We start from the raw sequence: 16472 nt of genomic DNA, 5'->3' as shown, positions 1-16472 counted from the left end.
ACCATCAAACAATTTGAGTCGTCAGGACTCGAATGCACTTCAAAGATGTCGACTTCTGCTTTGGTGATGATCGATGATAGAATGAGATCATGATTAACTATGATAGATGACTGTGTAAAAATACAATTTGAAAGGTGTAAAGTGATCCTAGGCATATATACACAAGAAAGATACTAGTGGGAACGTTAGCACGCTTGACACGACACGGTCGAGGCAGAAACTTACAGAATATGTTTAGACAGATACGGCCAGCTGCTTATGAATGAGATCCAGCTCACCCAATAAAAGCAATAAAACTTCTTGGTCACTCTTGACAACGTCGAGCTCCATCTCTGCAAATTCCCTGACAGAGGTCCAACGCATGGCGGCCACATGAGCCGAAGACGAACGAGCCCATTTCAGCCTTTCGGAGCGAAGTATCATGTTTTGTGAATCTTCCACGGCAACCTGCACCCTTGAGGTTGTATTATGTCCACCCGATGAGTGGGCCTTCTTCAGCTGACTCTTCAAATCGGCAATGTTCATGGCCTGTTCGATTGCAGAACGCTCACGAACTTCCAGACTGCTCCGAAGCTGGTCCTCCAAATGTTTCACCTGTAGTGCGAGCTGTTCTACATCATGGACATGGGCGTCTTTCACGTGGTGAAGTTCTTCCTCCAAAGACTGCAGCTGGATACGCCGTTCCTTGGCGATGTGCTCTGAAGACTCTAACTGAAGTCGAAGTAAGGTTACAATAGCGCCATCGATGACAGGGACTTCTGACGGTCCACGACTTTGACGACGAGTATGTAGAGCCGGAGAAGGGGTGACCTCAGGTAGTAAAACTTGCGAAATGGATCCATAACCACCGGGGGAGTTCATGGCACTAAGGCACGGGCTCTCGGGTAACTCTAGATGCATAGTGGATGACACGGGAGATGCTGTTCCTGACCTGAATGGAGCAGGAACATCGGATATCATATTCTGGATCTCGTCTTCGCCCAGAGTACGCGACGCTTCATCAGCAAGTTGCTCCCATGAGAGGATGGATCCCCTGGGAGCCCCCCTTGAAATTGGCTGAGGACGAAGGGATGCTGGACTGTCATTACTTGGTGGCTGAGGGGAAGCGTACGAAAGATCGGAGAGTGATGGTAGAAAAGTAGATCGTGATGGTGTCTCGGGGGCCTGTCGCTGGCGAGAAGCAAGTATACGCGGCATAGCAGGTGTAGGGGCGTCAATGACAGCAACAGGGGCAAGAAGTAATTCTACGTCCTCCTCATCTCCGTCATCGCTGCCACCTTCGGATATATGGGACATATTACCAGCGTGGGGCGGCATGGGAGGGTTAGCTTTGGAGTTCTGTCGTGAGTGGCGTGCGAGTGGGGATTCATTGAGAGAACGATGAGGAGAATTCCTGGAGGAGGAGCTGTGATGAGCCTTGTTTGCAGACGAGAGCTTTGAAGTAGATGGCTTGGGGGTTTGGGGGGTTCGTGGAACTAATGAATTGGTAGACGACGAAGATGAAGAAGGGGCAGCCGCAGGCGCAACCTTGATGATCTTATTGGGACGAGCAGATGTCTTCAAAGGAGGGGTTTGTCTAAGTTTTGTGGGAGTAGCAGGTGGTGTTACATTGGCCGTCCTCGACATATTAGCCTTCAGGGCGGCTCTCTGGGGTAATGGACTGATGGGTCTGGAAACCTTCTGAGCGACCTTTTTAGTGTCATCAGAGGTTGTAAGGTCCTCCTCTTTGTCTGAGGTGCTGGGACGCTTCCGGGACGGGTTCACAGGAGAGGGCGCTTTCTTTGCACCGACATCCAGGGTGACCGACTTGGGCCGATACTTTGGGAGGCCAGACGAGGTTGTGGGGCGAGGACGAAGTGAAGTCGAGCGAGTGACGACGGTCGACTGGGCCATCGTGACGTCGCGGGGTTTCTGCAAAGCGGAGGCCACTGATGCTCTGCGTCGGGTAATGGTCTTTGAGTCTGGTGTATCAGACACCTTTGGCCCCGGCGACGACGAGTTGGCAGTCCGAAACGAAGAGACAGGCATATTAACTGCGCTCAAGCGACGGGATTCCTTCAGCGACTTCTTTGCGTTTTTATCTCCATCCTTTCCCTCTTTGTTCATCACGTCTGCCAGGGCCCTACCAACGGACGCAAATCCCAGGGTATGTCGTATAGAGCTCCTGGTGGTCGGCTTAGCCTTCTGGCTCCCTGGCGCTGTTACGATGGCAGGCATGGCAACAGAAACCCAGTGAATGTAAGAAAAATACGTGTCGGGTCGTGAAATCGTCGCGGTATCGCGTGAAGAATGTCAAGCCACTGTGGCAGCTGCCAGTGTTGGCTCTAACACCAACCTTGCCTTTTCCGGTAGACCACGTGCCTCATTCAAACTTTTAAATTTAAAAGACAGGAATCCGGCAATGTTCAGTATTTCACCACATAAATCGTCCTACGCCGTCTCTTGGCAGATATAAAAACACAGACATGGTCACGGCATTCATCGCAGCGTACCAGCCTCCTTCTAGTGCGATCCCCCACGCAGGCACATCCGCAACCTGTGATCGAAGCAATATGTACGGAATGAGAAAATAGCGTGGTTCTAACAGAGGCGTAGGTATGAGCGTGAGCAATGCGAAAACCGGAAGGATCAAGGTCTGAAGAAGGGTTTGGTCGTGACCTGTGCCATCCAGTCAGTTGTTCACCCAGTACTGCAAGAAAGACGGATATGTACCAACACGCAAAAACCACGCCCATCCGCAAGCAATGTAAACTGGAATAAGCACGTATGGTGCTAGGGGGTGTACCATATATATTCGACGCCAGACATAGAACGTATAATGGCGGTTATCGGAGAGTAGGAATGGGTGATGAATTCTGCATATGTATAATTGAGTATGAAACCAGATGACGATTTCTACCAGCACACACGTGTATTTATGCACAGTGGCAGCCATTATAGCCGACGTTATGAATGTACCAGTAGAACGACTGATCATATAATGTCAGGAGTCATGAAAGATGTGTGAAGAAAACACGCACCTCTTACTCCCAAACATACAGTTCCGTATACCTCCAACTAGTCCAATGACACCTCGGTCCCCAGAAATGAGAACGGGCCAGCCAAATGCGGTCGCAAAAGCAACAAAGTAATACATTTGAGGAATGTGAACTACCGGTACATGGTTCGACTTGTCCCCTAATCGATTGAACGTAAGTGAGTTGGCCAGAACATGAGAAGTAAGACGTAGTCCACCCAACACAATGCCCCCATTCCATGTGACAAAAACAAAGCAGACTCCAAGAAGAAGCATGTACGGAGCAAATAATCGAAGAAGCTCAGGGAGGACGGCAGGAGTGCTTTTCAGTATTTTTATAAGATCGCCTGTCTACGTGTGAAGTTGAGTGTTCACTCCGGAGTCTGCCAAACTCACTGGGGACCGCAGCTAATGCCGGAGGATCGTAAAGCTTGCTTCCCAGCGAAGAACCCGAAGCGGGACGGCGGAAACGCATATCCATAAGCTGGCTCGAGGCAAAGGCATAAATGACCCAGACGATATTGGTTTGACGAAATGTGCAGCTGATGAGTCCTAGCTACCATCCTTGTCGCATTAAGCTGACTCGTATAAGCACAATTGAGGTGACATACCAGCGCGGCTAACCAGTGACGCCCTTCCGCTGCAGCAACCACTGTCAACACTACACAAACCAAGCTGGGAACTTCGGTGTAGTAGAGAAACCCGAAGAACCATGCTATAGGAAACGAAGCCAAAACAAGGGATTCAAAGGTGGGTGAAAGGATGGCAGAGGGAGGTCGAACACGCTGATGAAAGCACAATAGTCGTGTCAACGCAAGGGGCAGGGCCAGCAAAGTCAGTGTTGTGGTGAGTCGAAGCATCGGAACAGAGCATTTGAACAGAAACATGCTCTTAAGCACTACACTCATTGCATACCTAGGGAACGATTATCATTCATGGCTATCATGACCAGAAAGACACGCACAGGCCAGGTGGTGTAGTGATTTTGGGATCCCAATTGGTGAACTCTCCGCGACAATAAGCCTGTGCTTGAGGAATATGAAAGGGCTCATCCTGAATATTCGTGTGAATGTCAGTGCACAGTGACGCGCCGGAATAGTAGTACTACGGATGTACCATGTAAGGTTCTAACACGATCGAATTGAGTTCCTTGAGTACGGTGACGCAAATGCTGCAATAGAGTAAATAAGCGGCCGACATGGCTTTTATCCCCCAAGAACGACTGCTCTTTTCAAGACGAAAAATCTGCAGTGATTTCGTTTGAAACTGCGTTGGTAGATGTGGGAGAAGGAAACCACTTTCCAATTTCTCATCACGTGCGGAACGCCCCCACCCATGGGGCCGAACCGCCTCAAAGTCGTACACCGGAGCAGGAACCTACGAATTTTTTGAACCAGCTTGGGGCAGCCAACGTTACTATGATTTTTAAGGATACATATGGGCATAATACAAAAGTTGTTTTCCATGCTACATTTATGAACTGAGATCCAGTCCTTCCAAGGCCGGGATAGGGCGCTCTGCCTGAGGGGTGATCCGAACACCATGGCGCGTTTCGTTTGAATCGGCATAGTCAACAATGGCAGACTACACCATGCATTAGCAACACAATATTTTCCAGACGAATGATTTACACACATGAGCAGTTACACGGTTGTCCCAGAGTGCAATAGTATAGGGAGACCATTTGAGGCGGGCCTGGACGTCCCCACCTTTGTCAATATGGTCATAAAGGAATCGCAAAATGGTCTCTGGGACCGAAGTAATGAGAAACCATGACGTAGCAACAGTGGGTTCTGCTTACCTGATTCCTCCCGCTTTAGACCAACGATACGACGCGTGAATTGTCTGTTCACGTATAGTGCCTCCTCACCAGTGACAGGATGACGGCGGACCACGGGGTGGACATTTTCTACAGGTTCCCTACGAACGATACCGCCCCTCTTTCCAGTGCGAGAGTGGTTTGCTTGCTCAACACCTGAATGCACTGCCTTCAAAGTGCGAAGGAATGCTACAAATTGGGGCGACAATTTCTTCAAAGCAGAGACTTGGGATGTGAACAATGTATCACCGCCAGTTTCCGGCGATGACAGCAAGAAAAGGCCGGTCAAGCCGGGAGGCTGGAGCTCATACGAAACATCCGAATGCCATAGCGTTGACGTGACGCTATCACTTTGCTCAAAATTGAAAGTAGTGTTTGCGTTCCTGCGCAGCCATTGTTAACGGGAACCGCAATTGTAAAAGTTGATGAGGACATACTTGTAGACAAGGTGCAGTTCGGGATAGCCATTGGGATGACCAGAGCATGGATGAATATGAAGTCTGTTAGACGCTGAGCCAGTTGGAGATATGAAGTTTCTCGAGGAGCCTACCGCCCAAAATGCCTTCCAAACTGCAGGTAAAAGTCTGGGCCACGATCAATAAAGTCCTGTTGGTCCCTGAAGACAAGAACACCCCTTTTAGCGACCTAAATAGCGGTGAGGGAGCAAAACAGAGGGCGTGTGAAGGTAATACTTCGAGGGCCAGTTGGTCCCTTCCATCTGAATCAAGGGTGGCGAGATTGGCACCACGGATTTCTGTACCAAGGTGTGGAGTCAGATCAAAGACACTAGTAGCACGGTCAAGGAAAGCTCTGGGATTGGAGTGGGTAAGAGCCCGGTGACCTGGATCGACATGATCGAAGGGTGTCAAGGGAGGATACTGGTTATTGACGAAGACAGGAAGGAGACGAGCATATTTGTACCCCTCCTGAGACTCTTCCGATCTGTCATTTGGCGAGCGAGGCTTCAAGGAAGGCAGAGACTGGGAGGTTTCGACGGTCGTCGTGATACTAGACATGCTCAGAAATGCTGAACAAGCGAGCAACTGGAAAACAACTTTAAAAAGGACCACAAAACGCAATTTGTGCTTCGAAAGACGCCATCTCTAGGAATATCAATCTTTCTTTTGCCAGGCATTCCCGCAATTCCGGTGGTGTATGGTGTAATAAACGTCACGATATTGGGTCAACAAATAATGAAAGGATTCATGAAAACATAGATTAGATACGATGACGACAAGATGATCAAGTCACGAGTCGCCCAGGTAGAGAGAACGAAGAAAATAATACAAAGTCGGATACAGTCGCTTGACTCATCGTTCGGTCACCGCCTTTGCTCGTTACGGTTAAAATTCTAATACTGGTGGCCCCCGAAAAATTGATATCTTCGATGGAGAACTTGGGTGGTTAGCTGCTGCAAGACCCCTTTTGCTGGCTCAAGCGCTCATCCTTGATGGGGGTTTGCGCTTGGTAACGGATTTGACTTTTGTTCTGGTTTGCTTATTATCTACGCAAAGTCAAACAGTATAGGCATGCTCGCTACTGGCAACCAGGGTTTCAACGAGTACACAGATAAGTTGCTATCAATCTTTTGGCCCTTAACGAGATCGGATCGGGTAACGCTTTTTGTTCTCTCGTCACTTGCCAATCAATTGCCACCCACGGGTCTAAGCATAACAATAAGAAAGCGCAGGGCACCCTATATCCCCTGGAATACCGTGCCTAGACTATCCAGTGGTAATGGCCTCTTTGTCTCTCTGCTGTCTCGAGTCACTGCCAGGCATAAGTAGTACTCAGCAGAGCCTGTAGTCAAAAAAAAAAAGGACCACCAGAGCAAAGGACGGAGCTACTAACGATGTCCAGATGGTTCATCTGTTGTCATTACATCATGTCGGCAGTTCGGTGGCAATCTTTTTGTTTCAAGCTGTCCTCGTTCATCTATTGTCTAATTGTTCTGCGACTGCTTCACTTGCCTTACCGGGTCAGCGACCAGACGCTATTCTCCACAAGGCAAATGTCGATCTGACTAGAAAAGGGCGACCGTTCTCTGGTTCCGCCTCCCCCACTTGGTCCCCTCGCCTTCGTCGACCTCCTTGACATTCTCTCCATCCCCTCTGCTTTTGCCATGGAAGAAGCCAAGTCTTATACTTCCTCAACAGAGCAACTGCCTTACCAGCCTCCACATCTGAGAGCTCGTGGCATCCCTGACGTGCCAGAGGACATCGACTTCACCGTCGAGCACTTGAACGATCCCAACTTGGACATCAAAGCCCTCCGCCCGTCAACTAAAGCTTGGGAGCTTGAAAACAAGAAGCTTCCCCCAGTCTATGTTTCCTCGGATGGAGACACAGACTCCCGCTTCGACAGGTACTCGACGTCCCGCGCCGAATCCCGGAATTCTAGCGCAGTGGAAGACTTCGACGAGTACGTGACCCTCCTCTCCTGTTTTCATGTGACATTAACATTATATCCCGTAGCGAATCACCTTACCCAGAAGTTCGAGCCGCAGTGTCCAGCATTGATGATCCAAGTATGCCAGTGAATACGTTCAGAATGTACGCAACACTTTAGCTTGCTATCGCGCTTATTGACGCAATTTTATCTAGGTGGACCATTGGTCTATTCTTCACGATATTTCTCCCTGGACTAAATCAAGTCTTGGGCATGCGATGTACGCTATACCATTCCCGACGGTCACATGCAAATCTAACCATTTTTCTTTAGACCCTTCACTGTACGTTACCGGCCTCGTCATTCAGTTGCTCTCACTCCCCATGGGCAAAGGCATGGAGAGGATACTGCCTACCACCAAGTTCAACACATTCGGATTTATTTGGTCGTTGAACCCCGGACCCTTCAACATCAAGGAGCATGTATGCATCACGGTTATGGCCAACATTGCGTACCCTGGTGGTTACGCGACCGACATCCTAGTCGCTCAGCGACTCTTCTATGACCAACAGCTATCATTCGCGTACCAAATACTCCTCGTACTTGGTATCCAAGTGTTCGGCTTTTCCCTTGCCGGCATTCTGCGTCGGTATGTTGTGTGGCCGTCGAGTATGATTTGGCCCGGTGCCATCGTCAACTCGGCGCTTTTCAACACGCTTCACAAGAGCTATGGCAAGCGAGAGCGGGGCCATATGACACGTGAAAGATTTTTCTTCCTCGTCGTCTTTGGCAGTATGATCTATTACTTTTTGCCTGGCTATTTGTTCACCGCTTTGAGCGCGTTCAACTGGGTCTGCTGGATTGCTCCCAACAATGTTACCGTGAACGCACTCTTTGGCTCGTCCGGCCTTGGGATGAGTCTTGTAACTTTCGACTGGTCGATGATCTCCTATGTCAGCAGTCCTCTGGTCACTCCAGTACGCTTTTTCTCCACTCCTTCGTGTATCATGGTGACTTACTTTATCTGCAGTGGTGGTCGGAGGCAAATGTCATCGTTTCATTCGTGTTCTGGTTCTGGATTATTGCTCCCATCATCTACTGTGCGTCCGCTTTCTTGTCATGTTCTCTATCATACTCATCTCAATGTTGTCAGTCACAAATACCTTCAATTCTGCTTTCTTGCCCATCTCGTCCTACTACTCCTTCGATAATACCGGTGCGAGCTATAACGCCAGTCAGGTTGTGACGGACGGTGTGTTCGACGTCGACAAGTACAGGGCGTACTCACCGGTCTTCGTGCCCGCCACGCTCTCCCTCGCATATGGTATCAGCTTCGCTATCTTCCCGGCAGTCATTGTTCATACTTTACGTGAGTGGCTTTCCTGTCAATTACGAACTCATCGCTGACATTTTATTAGTGTGGTTCCGCCGCGATCTTGTGCGCCGCTTCCGCACGTCTCTGAGGGATGAGCGCGATGTCCATTCGCGTCTGATGCAGGCCTATCGTGAAGTTCCGAGCTGGTGGTATGGTCTAGTCGGAATCATTTCCTTCCTGCTTGTTGTCATCGCCATCGAGATCTTCCCGACCCAGCTACCGGTTTGGGCCGCATTCATTGCCTTTGGCCTATCTGCCATCACTGCGCTCCCCTTGGCTATGCTCCAAGCAATTTCCAACACGCAGATCGCCTTCTCCGTCATGTATGAACTCATCGGCGGATTCATGCTCCCTGGTAAACCCGTCGCCAACGTCATCTTCAAAGCTATGGGTATTATGGGCTCCACTCAAGCTGCTACTTTTTCGGGTGACCTGAAGTTGGGTCACTACATGAAGATTCCTCCACGCACCATGTTCACGGTCCAAATGGTGGCGGTATTCATTACATGTTTCGTGGCTGTCGGAACACAGGCTTGGATGTTCGCGAACATTGAAGACATGTGTTTATCAACTCAGAAGGATGGCTTCACCTGTCCTACGACAAACATTTTCGCTACTGCTTCATTAATCTGGGGTGGTATTGGTCCCGCTCGCATGTTTGGCAAAGGTGCCACGTAAGTGCTACGTATTCTCTGTGATCTTGTCTGTGATTGATGTTTCCTTTCAGTTACAATCCCTTGCTCTGGTTCTTCCTTATCGGTGCAATCCTCCCAATTCCATTCTATATCCTCGCCCGCCGCTACCCTCACTCACATTGGCGATTCGCTAATATTCCCGTCTTCCTTGCCGGCGTTCTAGCCATTCCCCCAGCGTCGGGAATGAACTATGCATCTTGGGCGCTTGTCGGATTCATCTTTAACTGGTATATTCGCCGTTTCCACTTCCGATGGTGGATGCGATACAACTACATTCTCTCCGCCGCTCTGGACGCTGGAACTGCGTTCGCCATCATTCTTATCTTCCTTTGCCTACAACTCCCAAAGGGTGGTATTACATTGAATTGGTGGGGAAACACCGTCTGGCAAAAGACCGCTGACGCCTTGGGCCTGCCTCTCAAGACACTAAATCCTGGTGAAATATTTGGACCGTCGACCTGGTCATAAGGACCGAGCTTCGGTTTCTTTATTTCCCGGTTTTTTCGATTTAGATCAGTGGACCTTCTGCATTATATGATTGACGAAACATCCTGATTTTTGACTTTGCAATACCTACCTTCTTCGTCACGGCCATTCTTTTCATGCGCATTATCTGATTTATTCCACTTTATATTCCTTCATTTTTTCCGAAGTCGCCTGTATTTTTACCTGGCCTTGTACAAAATGTCATGAATGACAATAAGTTGTCACGATAGTTGTGCGATCTCGAAATGGATGGACAACAACGCTCATTTTGGCCTTTTTGACGGTTTGTGCTGCCACAGAAAAATTGTCCGGATTCCTGGGGAGAAGAGAAATTCCTAGAGTAACTTCGCGGTTTTTTGACTAGAAATGATCAAAACCTCCTTTTTGGTCCTTAATGCCACCGTTCTCGTTGGCAAGCGAAGGCCTCTTATTCGGATTTTGACGTAAACCTCAATCCTTTGTTGCCCCTGTGTGCCATGACCATACAACAGTCTTTGGAGATATGATACACCAGGTAGTAGATAATGAAGAAATGGATCGCACTAAGTAGGTAAACCCCATACACGCACTTCCCGACCTGTAGCTCCCCAAATTTCAGTACCCAGCTCGCCAAAAGTGAAGTCCGAGATCTCCCCTCCCTCCTCAAGCCGGACCAACTCCTCCCATGATTTATGTGCATAAATTCTGCCCCCAGCACTTCCTGCAACACCCAAGAACTGCGCACTCATATCGTATTGCAGCTTGTTTATTTTGAAGTCATCTTCCAAAACAATACTTTGCGTAACCTTCTGCTTACGCAAATCCCAAATCCCGACCGACGACGAAGCATTGGGAGCTGCAAGGTGATAACCGTTCTCAGAGAATGAGAGGGTATTAATTGTGAAGGGAACTGCATTGCTGGGAGTCAGTGTTGCAGCGATTGCGCTCACACGGATGTCATATATTTGAATGGTCGAGGTAGCCGTACCCAAACCGATGAGAGTTCCGTCCGGGTGTATAGACAGCGAAGTGAATCCCTCATCGGCGCTCAAGGAGCGATAGACTTGTGTAAAATTTGTAAGGTCATGGATGGAGAAGGTTTTATCCGTCGATGAAAGAGCAAGGAGGGTGGAGGTGGGATGCACGAACAGGCCTGTGAGCTCTCCTTTGTGAGTGCGAACAGTCGATTTGGGAATGTATTCCTGGGAAGCCGTGTCGTACGCCCAGATTTTGGCGATCTTGTCGGCACCGGCTGAGAGTAGCATAGTAGGGTCGCCTTCGCGCTCCCGGAACGCGACGTGGGTAACCTTTTTAGTGTGGCCTTTCAACGAAGCCAGCACCTTGTCCGTGCTTCTGTCATAAAGCTGAACAATCTTGTCATTCCCCCCGGTCAGGAACTGGGAAGGTGACGAGCACGACACGGCCAAAGTAGTGATGCCTGCGGGAGAAGCTGAATGGAGGGAAGGAATGGTGTGTTTGGCGGTAAATGTTTTGACATCGGCAGGTGAGACGTAGCCAATAGGCGCCTTTCGCTTTTTACGCGTAGAGGATAGTGCTTGGTAGGTCTCAGTAATTTGGTCGACGATAGCCTTGGGCATCCCGTTTTCAGCACCGCTCTCTGCCATCTCAACGTCGGTCGCGCTGTCAATCGGCGCTGAAATACCCATGCTTGCTTGAACGTTAGCGAGAGCCCTAATAAGGAATTAATTGGAGCGCAAGATGAAAGGCAACGCCTACGCACTCTCTAGCCGCATCTCGCTCTCGAATGAGACGCGCAACAACGCGAGTCGCAGCATCGTCGCGGTAAAGGGCGTGACTGAGTTCCTGTCGCACGTTGGTATACTGCTGCTTCAACGCCCAGGTCTCGAGCATGATTGCATCCCACTCGTTTTGCAGGCTATGCAGCAACGCTGGGATGGAAGTTTGGGTGGGTGGTCGAGGGGGAGCACTGTTTGGAGCTGACGCGTCCAGTGTAAGTACAGCAAGGAAGGAGAAAAACGAGAAAACGACGTACAGGCCTTGATAGAGATGAGATCCGCCTCCTCCAACTTGTCGCCAGTGATGGGGTCAGTGCCGTTCTCCGTAATGTACTTGACGATGAGGCGTCGCTCATACACCTTTCCAGACTTGGAAGACACCACCGGATCCTGAGGAACCTCTCCAGATATCGCACAGAAAAACATCACGGAAGGAGCGCCTTCGTATTCGTCGTGTTCGTCGTTGGTGATGAGGAAAAGAAAATGAACCGGTGTTTGCCACGATTTGTTTTGGAAGGCCCTGCGTCAGTTCATCGTCCAGCATCACGGATGGCAGAAAAGCAGCAGCGCCTCGTTCTCTCCATTATCGACTTTTTGAACCAGTCCATCATCGATGGCACTGTCAAGGCCGATGATAAGGAATCTTTGGAGATTGCAAGTCGGTTCTTTCTCTCTCGTCAACCAAGGGCACGTCTGATATGGCAGTGACATTATAGTTCAATGCATTGGGGAAGCCTTCGGAGTCGACCCTCTCAGCAAGCAGCAGGTAGAACGCCTGACCGTCAAGCCTGCAACGCTGCAGAACATCTTTGATGTTTATCTCAAGACCATGAACAAAGTTGGCGCCGCCTCGCAGGGTACATCTGCTGCCGCGAGCGCTTCCACTTCGCAATCCAAGTTGCCTACGGCTGACGATAAAGCCCAGGCAGAGAAACTGAAGCAGGCTGGTAACTCGCAAATGACCGCAAAGAAGTATGATGAGGCCATCGCTTCCTACACCAAGGCCATCGCTTTCGATCCAGTCAACCCAATCTACTATTCAAATCGCGCCGCCGCTCATTCTAGCAAAGGAGATCATCTCTCGGCCGTTGGTGATGCTGAAAAGGCTATCTCTGTTGACCCTAAATATGTGAAGTCGTATCATCGGCTAGGGTGCGTGTCCTTCAACCTCATGATCTAAGCCTACTAAGCAGTTCAGACATGCGCAATACGCTCTTCTCGACTACGAGGCTGCCGCCGATGCTTTCGAGAGGGGACTTAAGATTGATCCAAACAACACATCCCTTCAGACTGGTTTGCAAAGTTCAAAGGCACGCATCGTTGACGAGGACGAGGACGTTCCGCCACCACTTACTCGTGACACCGATTCCACCAATAACGCTGGTGCTAGCACCGGTGGCTTTGGCGGCATGGCAGATATGTTCCGGAACATGGGCGGCGGAGGTGGTGGAATGCCCGATCTTGCTAGTATGATGAACAATCCCCAGATGATGGCAATGGCCCAGCAAATGGCGGCTAATGGAGGGTTGGCCAACCTAATGCAAAACCCTGCATTGGCAGACATGGTATGTATATATCGTCTTCTCTGGACTCTCCTTCTCAGTGAAGTTTAGATGAGCCGAGTACAGTCGGGTAACATGCCCTCAATGGAGGAACTGATGGCGAACCCCTCTCTTAGACAACTGTAAGTCGATTCTTTGTCCTTTGCTCTATGTATCCACAATTCGAACTTCAGTGCCGAACAATTTGGTATGGGTCAGTGATATAAAATACATGCAGGACGTTACGACTTGGGATTGGTTAGAGGGATAAGTACTAATCGAAGACATTTGTAAGAATTTTGAGTCACGAACTGAAAAGCCTTGGTCGACTCGAAGCAGTGACGAAGCGCCGTCCGACCTGTACGCGGAGCCCTTTACCGCATCGTTCAAATTAGAATCGCAACTGTCCTTGAGCTTTCCACTACTCACTCTTTCTGCCGTTTCGCTTGTTCAGATGTCTTCTACACCAGTAGCCTCCCTTCTGATTGCTGTGTCAGCCATAAAGGCGTGTCTGTCAGTGAAGCCCTCATTAAACGTTTTCTCCATAGGCAGAGCATGGATCGATGGCCTTGACGTCAAGATAGCCGAAGCAAGCAATGCAGGGTATCAAGGCCTCGAAGTCTTTTGGGAAGATCTTGTTTATGCTGCGAAGAACAGATCTGAATTAAACGGAGAAGAGTGAGGCAACAATGTTACAAGCTACAAGATACACGAGAGAGCTCTGCGACAAACATAGACTGGTCATCATACATCGTAGCTCTGCAACTTTTTTTGAACCACGACGGGCTACCTGACGAGACTAAACGTCAGAGAACACAACCAAGTTAAGGCTTTGGTTCAAGGGTGTTAAGGCTCTAGTATTTGGCAGATTTAATTCAAGTATCTTCTCAGGTGAGTATTTTGCTATCTGCAAAGGGTTAGCATTGATTAATGAAGGTTGAGAATTAGCTACTATTCAGAGTAAATGAGTGACAGAAGTTCACAGCATCATTTGTTGCTTGGCGTATGCAAGCGGTGCTGGCTACATATCGAGATGTCCTTGAAATTCGATCCACAATGTCTCAAACGCTTCCATCAACCCTCCTAATGATGCAGCTTGCAAATTACTATGAAGCTAACTACATTCTACTTTCATCGTCATCTACTTCATGCTCGCTCCGGGCTCGACGATTGATCGGGGGACTCCTTCTATCCTTTCTTTCCTTTGACGTAGTCGTCTCGGTTTTCCCACAGTATGTGGGACATCAGTGAGTTGCTCAGGTGTTCGCTTTGGATGGCCCTAAGAAGATATCAGTTATTGCGGACGACAATGATCCCGAACCGCCTACGTACATGCTTCAAGTGATATCGTAAACCGCCGTGTTGCTTGTAAGCCTTATGACATCCAGGCTTGGGACAGCGGAAGGATTCTGATTCGCTCAAGACGGCGTTCGTAGTAGCCTGTAGCTTGGAAGACAAAGCCTGTATAAAATGTGCGGGAGATCTGTATGATAATAGCATCAAAGTATGTTGGTTTGGTAAACAAACTCACACTTGAAGATGGTATTGAAGGCCATTTATACTCTGCAGAAGGTGAGTCTGCATCAGGATAAATGTTTTGTAATACCATCTTACCTTCCAAGATTTCCCACATCCTTCCAACGCGCATCTGAAAAGTCGGTCTGTGCCGTCGTCCGACACCTCGTCCTCATGCTCGTGGGTTTTACTATGATACAATAATTCTCTCGAGGTGGCAAACCGTTCTCGTGGCCAACAATTATGGTAACCACAGGCATAAGGAAGGATGTTTGGACTTGGGTTGACAATTAGTATGAGAAGTTGACGTATTCGAACAACAACACCCTTACTCAGATGCGGCCGGCCTCACGGAAGAAACTCGGGTGTCATTAGACGGCGGCGTCCTCCTTCTGGGTCTAGTTCGCGTTGCTGAATGGCGATAGTGCCGAGATGGGGAGAGAGGCATCGTAGGTGAATCAGGATTGACCAGGTTGTGCGCCGGCATATCAATACTTGAAGTAATCGAGATGGATGCAGTTTGGTCAACTAAACCCGAGGATACCAGATTGTCATCCAAAGGTACACTGGGGGACCATTGAATTATAGGATCCGTAAACGTCGGGAGGTAGAAAAACAACTCCAGGTCATGCTGAGAAGTCACTCCATTTCCCTCGGGCATGGGAGAGGAGCGTGAGGAGTGTGGGGACTTAAGGTCAAGGACAGCCAAGTTAGGAGAGGCATCACTATCCGGGTACGGAGTGTTCATGAAAAAGTCTCCGAAGGTCGCAAAATCATTGTAGGGTGAGAACAGTGAAGAGTAATCCTGGGATTGGGGTAATTCCATGTCCCTAAGAATCGAGTCACCTTGTGAAGGGACAAGATGCTGCGCATCACCAGTAGATGATGCGGTGTGGATGCTGTATTGCAAAGGGGCGTTCTCGAAAGGTATAGAGTGAGGATTGAAGATCATTGAGTCGGTGAACGCCAGGGGATCCTCGGTTATAGTAAAATCATGGGCTTGAAGTGGAGGAAACAATAGCGGAGGTTCCCGGAGGGAAGAGTGACGGTCTGGCGCAGAGGAGGAAGGGTCTGGAGTGAGGGTCGAGGAGACGGCAGAATCTGTATTTGGCTCTCCAACGTCGACGTCAGAGCTATGAACGCTGTCTGGTGACGACTCTTCCCGATGCACACGAGCCGAAGCTCTTCGTTCAAGAAGTCTCAATCTGGAAAGAGAACCATTCGACATTGCTTGACAGGGTAACGACAAAAAGAATATACCTGTTACGACACCCTAAACCACTACGCTGCATCTCTTCGCCGACCTCTTTCCACTTGGGGCCTAACCGACTATACAGCTGCAAGAGTTTGGTATCCTCTGCGTGCGTCCATGGATCCTTCTTTAGCCTAGGATCCAATGCTTCTCGAAACCGCTTGGAACATGCATCGTCTGTCCGACCAGGGATAAATCGAGCAATAGTTGACCATTTATTCTTGTGCCTTTTGTGCAGAGCCACCAGGAGCGCGTCCTCCTTGGGTGTCCAGGCGGATTTCCTAAGATCGGGGCAAAGGGAATGTAGCCATCGCTACAAGGATGATGTCAGTAAGAACCAACGAAGGGAACAGCGGGAAGACAGACCTTCCTACAGGCCTTGTTCGTTCTTCCGGGAATGAGGGTAGCAACTTCCTTCCAGTTTTCAAAACCGCCATTGCGGTTCATGACTTGCACCAAGAGATCGTCCTCTTCCTGTGTCCACGCTCGACTGGTACTTTTCTCTTGCATCCTGTGAAAAAGAAGGTCATGAGCGCATAACAACGACGAGACAGCGGGTGCAAGACCGGAAAACAGGCCGCGGCAAGTCACGTCACTCTTTAATTGTGGGCGGCCCGGATAGAGCCGGACACCCAACCGACACCCGCCC

At 49.4% G+C, this 16472-nt stretch overlaps 7 protein-coding genes across 7 annotated transcripts; 2 read left to right on the top strand and 5 right to left on the bottom strand.

Moving 5' to 3' along the window:
• Positions 1 to 69: 69 nt before the first annotated feature.
• Positions 70 to 2307, bottom strand: BT62DRAFT_942857 (uncharacterized protein). Its single transcript, XM_043187850.1, has 2 exons — positions 226 to 2307; positions 70 to 173 (listed from the first exon to the last, which is right to left on the bottom strand). The coding sequence occupies exon 1, from the start codon at positions 2215 to 2217 to the stop codon at positions 235 to 237; it is 1983 nt and encodes a 660-aa protein (XP_043043651.1). The 5' UTR covers positions 2218 to 2307; the 3' UTR covers positions 70 to 173; positions 226 to 234.
• Positions 2308 to 2388: 81 nt separating this feature from the next.
• On the bottom strand, positions 2389 to 4311 carry BT62DRAFT_927461 (glucosyltransferase). The gene is made up of 9 exons (XM_043185251.1): positions 4133 to 4311; positions 3981 to 4069; positions 3628 to 3931; positions 3413 to 3572; positions 3235 to 3363; positions 3021 to 3177; positions 2910 to 2969; positions 2713 to 2855; positions 2389 to 2658 (listed from the first exon to the last, which is right to left on the bottom strand). Exons 1-9 carry the CDS (start codon positions 4214 to 4216, stop codon positions 2414 to 2416), a joined length of 1371 nt encoding a protein of 456 aa, XP_043043650.1. The 5' UTR covers positions 4217 to 4311; the 3' UTR covers positions 2389 to 2413.
• A 97-nt stretch (positions 4312 to 4408) lies between these two features.
• BT62DRAFT_961777 (alpha-ketoglutarate-dependent sulfonate dioxygenase) lies at positions 4409 to 5851 on the bottom strand (the record flags this gene model as incomplete). Its single annotated transcript, XM_043188608.1, has 6 exons — positions 4409 to 4600; positions 4652 to 4764; positions 4818 to 5218; positions 5273 to 5335; positions 5386 to 5480; positions 5528 to 5851. The coding sequence occupies 6 exons, from the start codon at positions 5849 to 5851 to the stop codon at positions 4490 to 4492; spliced, it is 1107 nt and encodes a 368-aa protein (XP_043043649.1). The 3' UTR covers positions 4409 to 4489.
• A 1106-nt stretch (positions 5852 to 6957) lies between these two features.
• On the top strand, positions 6958 to 9761 carry BT62DRAFT_916665 (OPT oligopeptide transporter; the record flags this gene model as incomplete). The annotated part of the gene is made up of 8 exons (XM_043184008.1): positions 6958 to 7256; positions 7310 to 7387; positions 7439 to 7503; positions 7557 to 8200; positions 8254 to 8323; positions 8377 to 8592; positions 8642 to 9272; positions 9326 to 9761. The coding sequence occupies 8 exons, from the start codon at positions 6958 to 6960 to the stop codon at positions 9759 to 9761; spliced, it is 2439 nt and encodes an 812-aa protein (XP_043043648.1).
• A 219-nt stretch (positions 9762 to 9980) lies between these two features.
• On the bottom strand, positions 9981 to 12015 carry BT62DRAFT_984740 (WD40 repeat-like protein). Its single transcript, XM_043189886.1, has 3 exons — positions 11773 to 12015; positions 11500 to 11716; positions 9981 to 11450 (listed from the first exon to the last, which is right to left on the bottom strand). Exons 1-3 carry the CDS (start codon positions 11939 to 11941, stop codon positions 10322 to 10324), a joined length of 1515 nt encoding a protein of 504 aa, XP_043043647.1. The 5' UTR covers positions 11942 to 12015; the 3' UTR covers positions 9981 to 10321.
• Positions 11769 to 12748, top strand: BT62DRAFT_493729 (TPR-like protein). The gene is made up of 2 exons (XM_043181154.1): positions 11769 to 12173; positions 12232 to 12748. Exons 1-2 carry the CDS (start codon positions 11999 to 12001, stop codon positions 12693 to 12695), a joined length of 639 nt encoding a protein of 212 aa, XP_043043646.1. The 5' UTR covers positions 11769 to 11998; the 3' UTR covers positions 12696 to 12748.
• A 1244-nt stretch (positions 12749 to 13992) lies between these two features.
• Positions 13993 to 16392, bottom strand: BT62DRAFT_961767 (uncharacterized protein). The gene is made up of 7 exons (XM_043188607.1): positions 16190 to 16392; positions 15832 to 16136; positions 14904 to 15776; positions 14671 to 14848; positions 14588 to 14619; positions 14389 to 14539; positions 13993 to 14335 (listed from the first exon to the last, which is right to left on the bottom strand). Exons 1-7 carry the CDS (start codon positions 16331 to 16333, stop codon positions 14198 to 14200), a joined length of 1821 nt encoding a protein of 606 aa, XP_043043645.1. The 5' UTR covers positions 16334 to 16392; the 3' UTR covers positions 13993 to 14197.
• Between the last annotated feature and the right edge of the window lie 80 nt (positions 16393 to 16472).

Source organism: Guyanagaster necrorhizus (assembly GCF_019112545.1).
Source record: "Guyanagaster necrorhizus MCA 3950 unplaced genomic scaffold BT62scaffold_4, whole genome shotgun sequence".
In the NCBI taxonomy this organism is placed as follows: Eukaryota; Fungi; Basidiomycota; class Agaricomycetes; order Agaricales; family Physalacriaceae; genus Guyanagaster; species Guyanagaster necrorhizus.
Note: the sequence above shows the minus strand (reverse complement) of the source record. Positions and strands in the feature narration are given on the sequence as shown.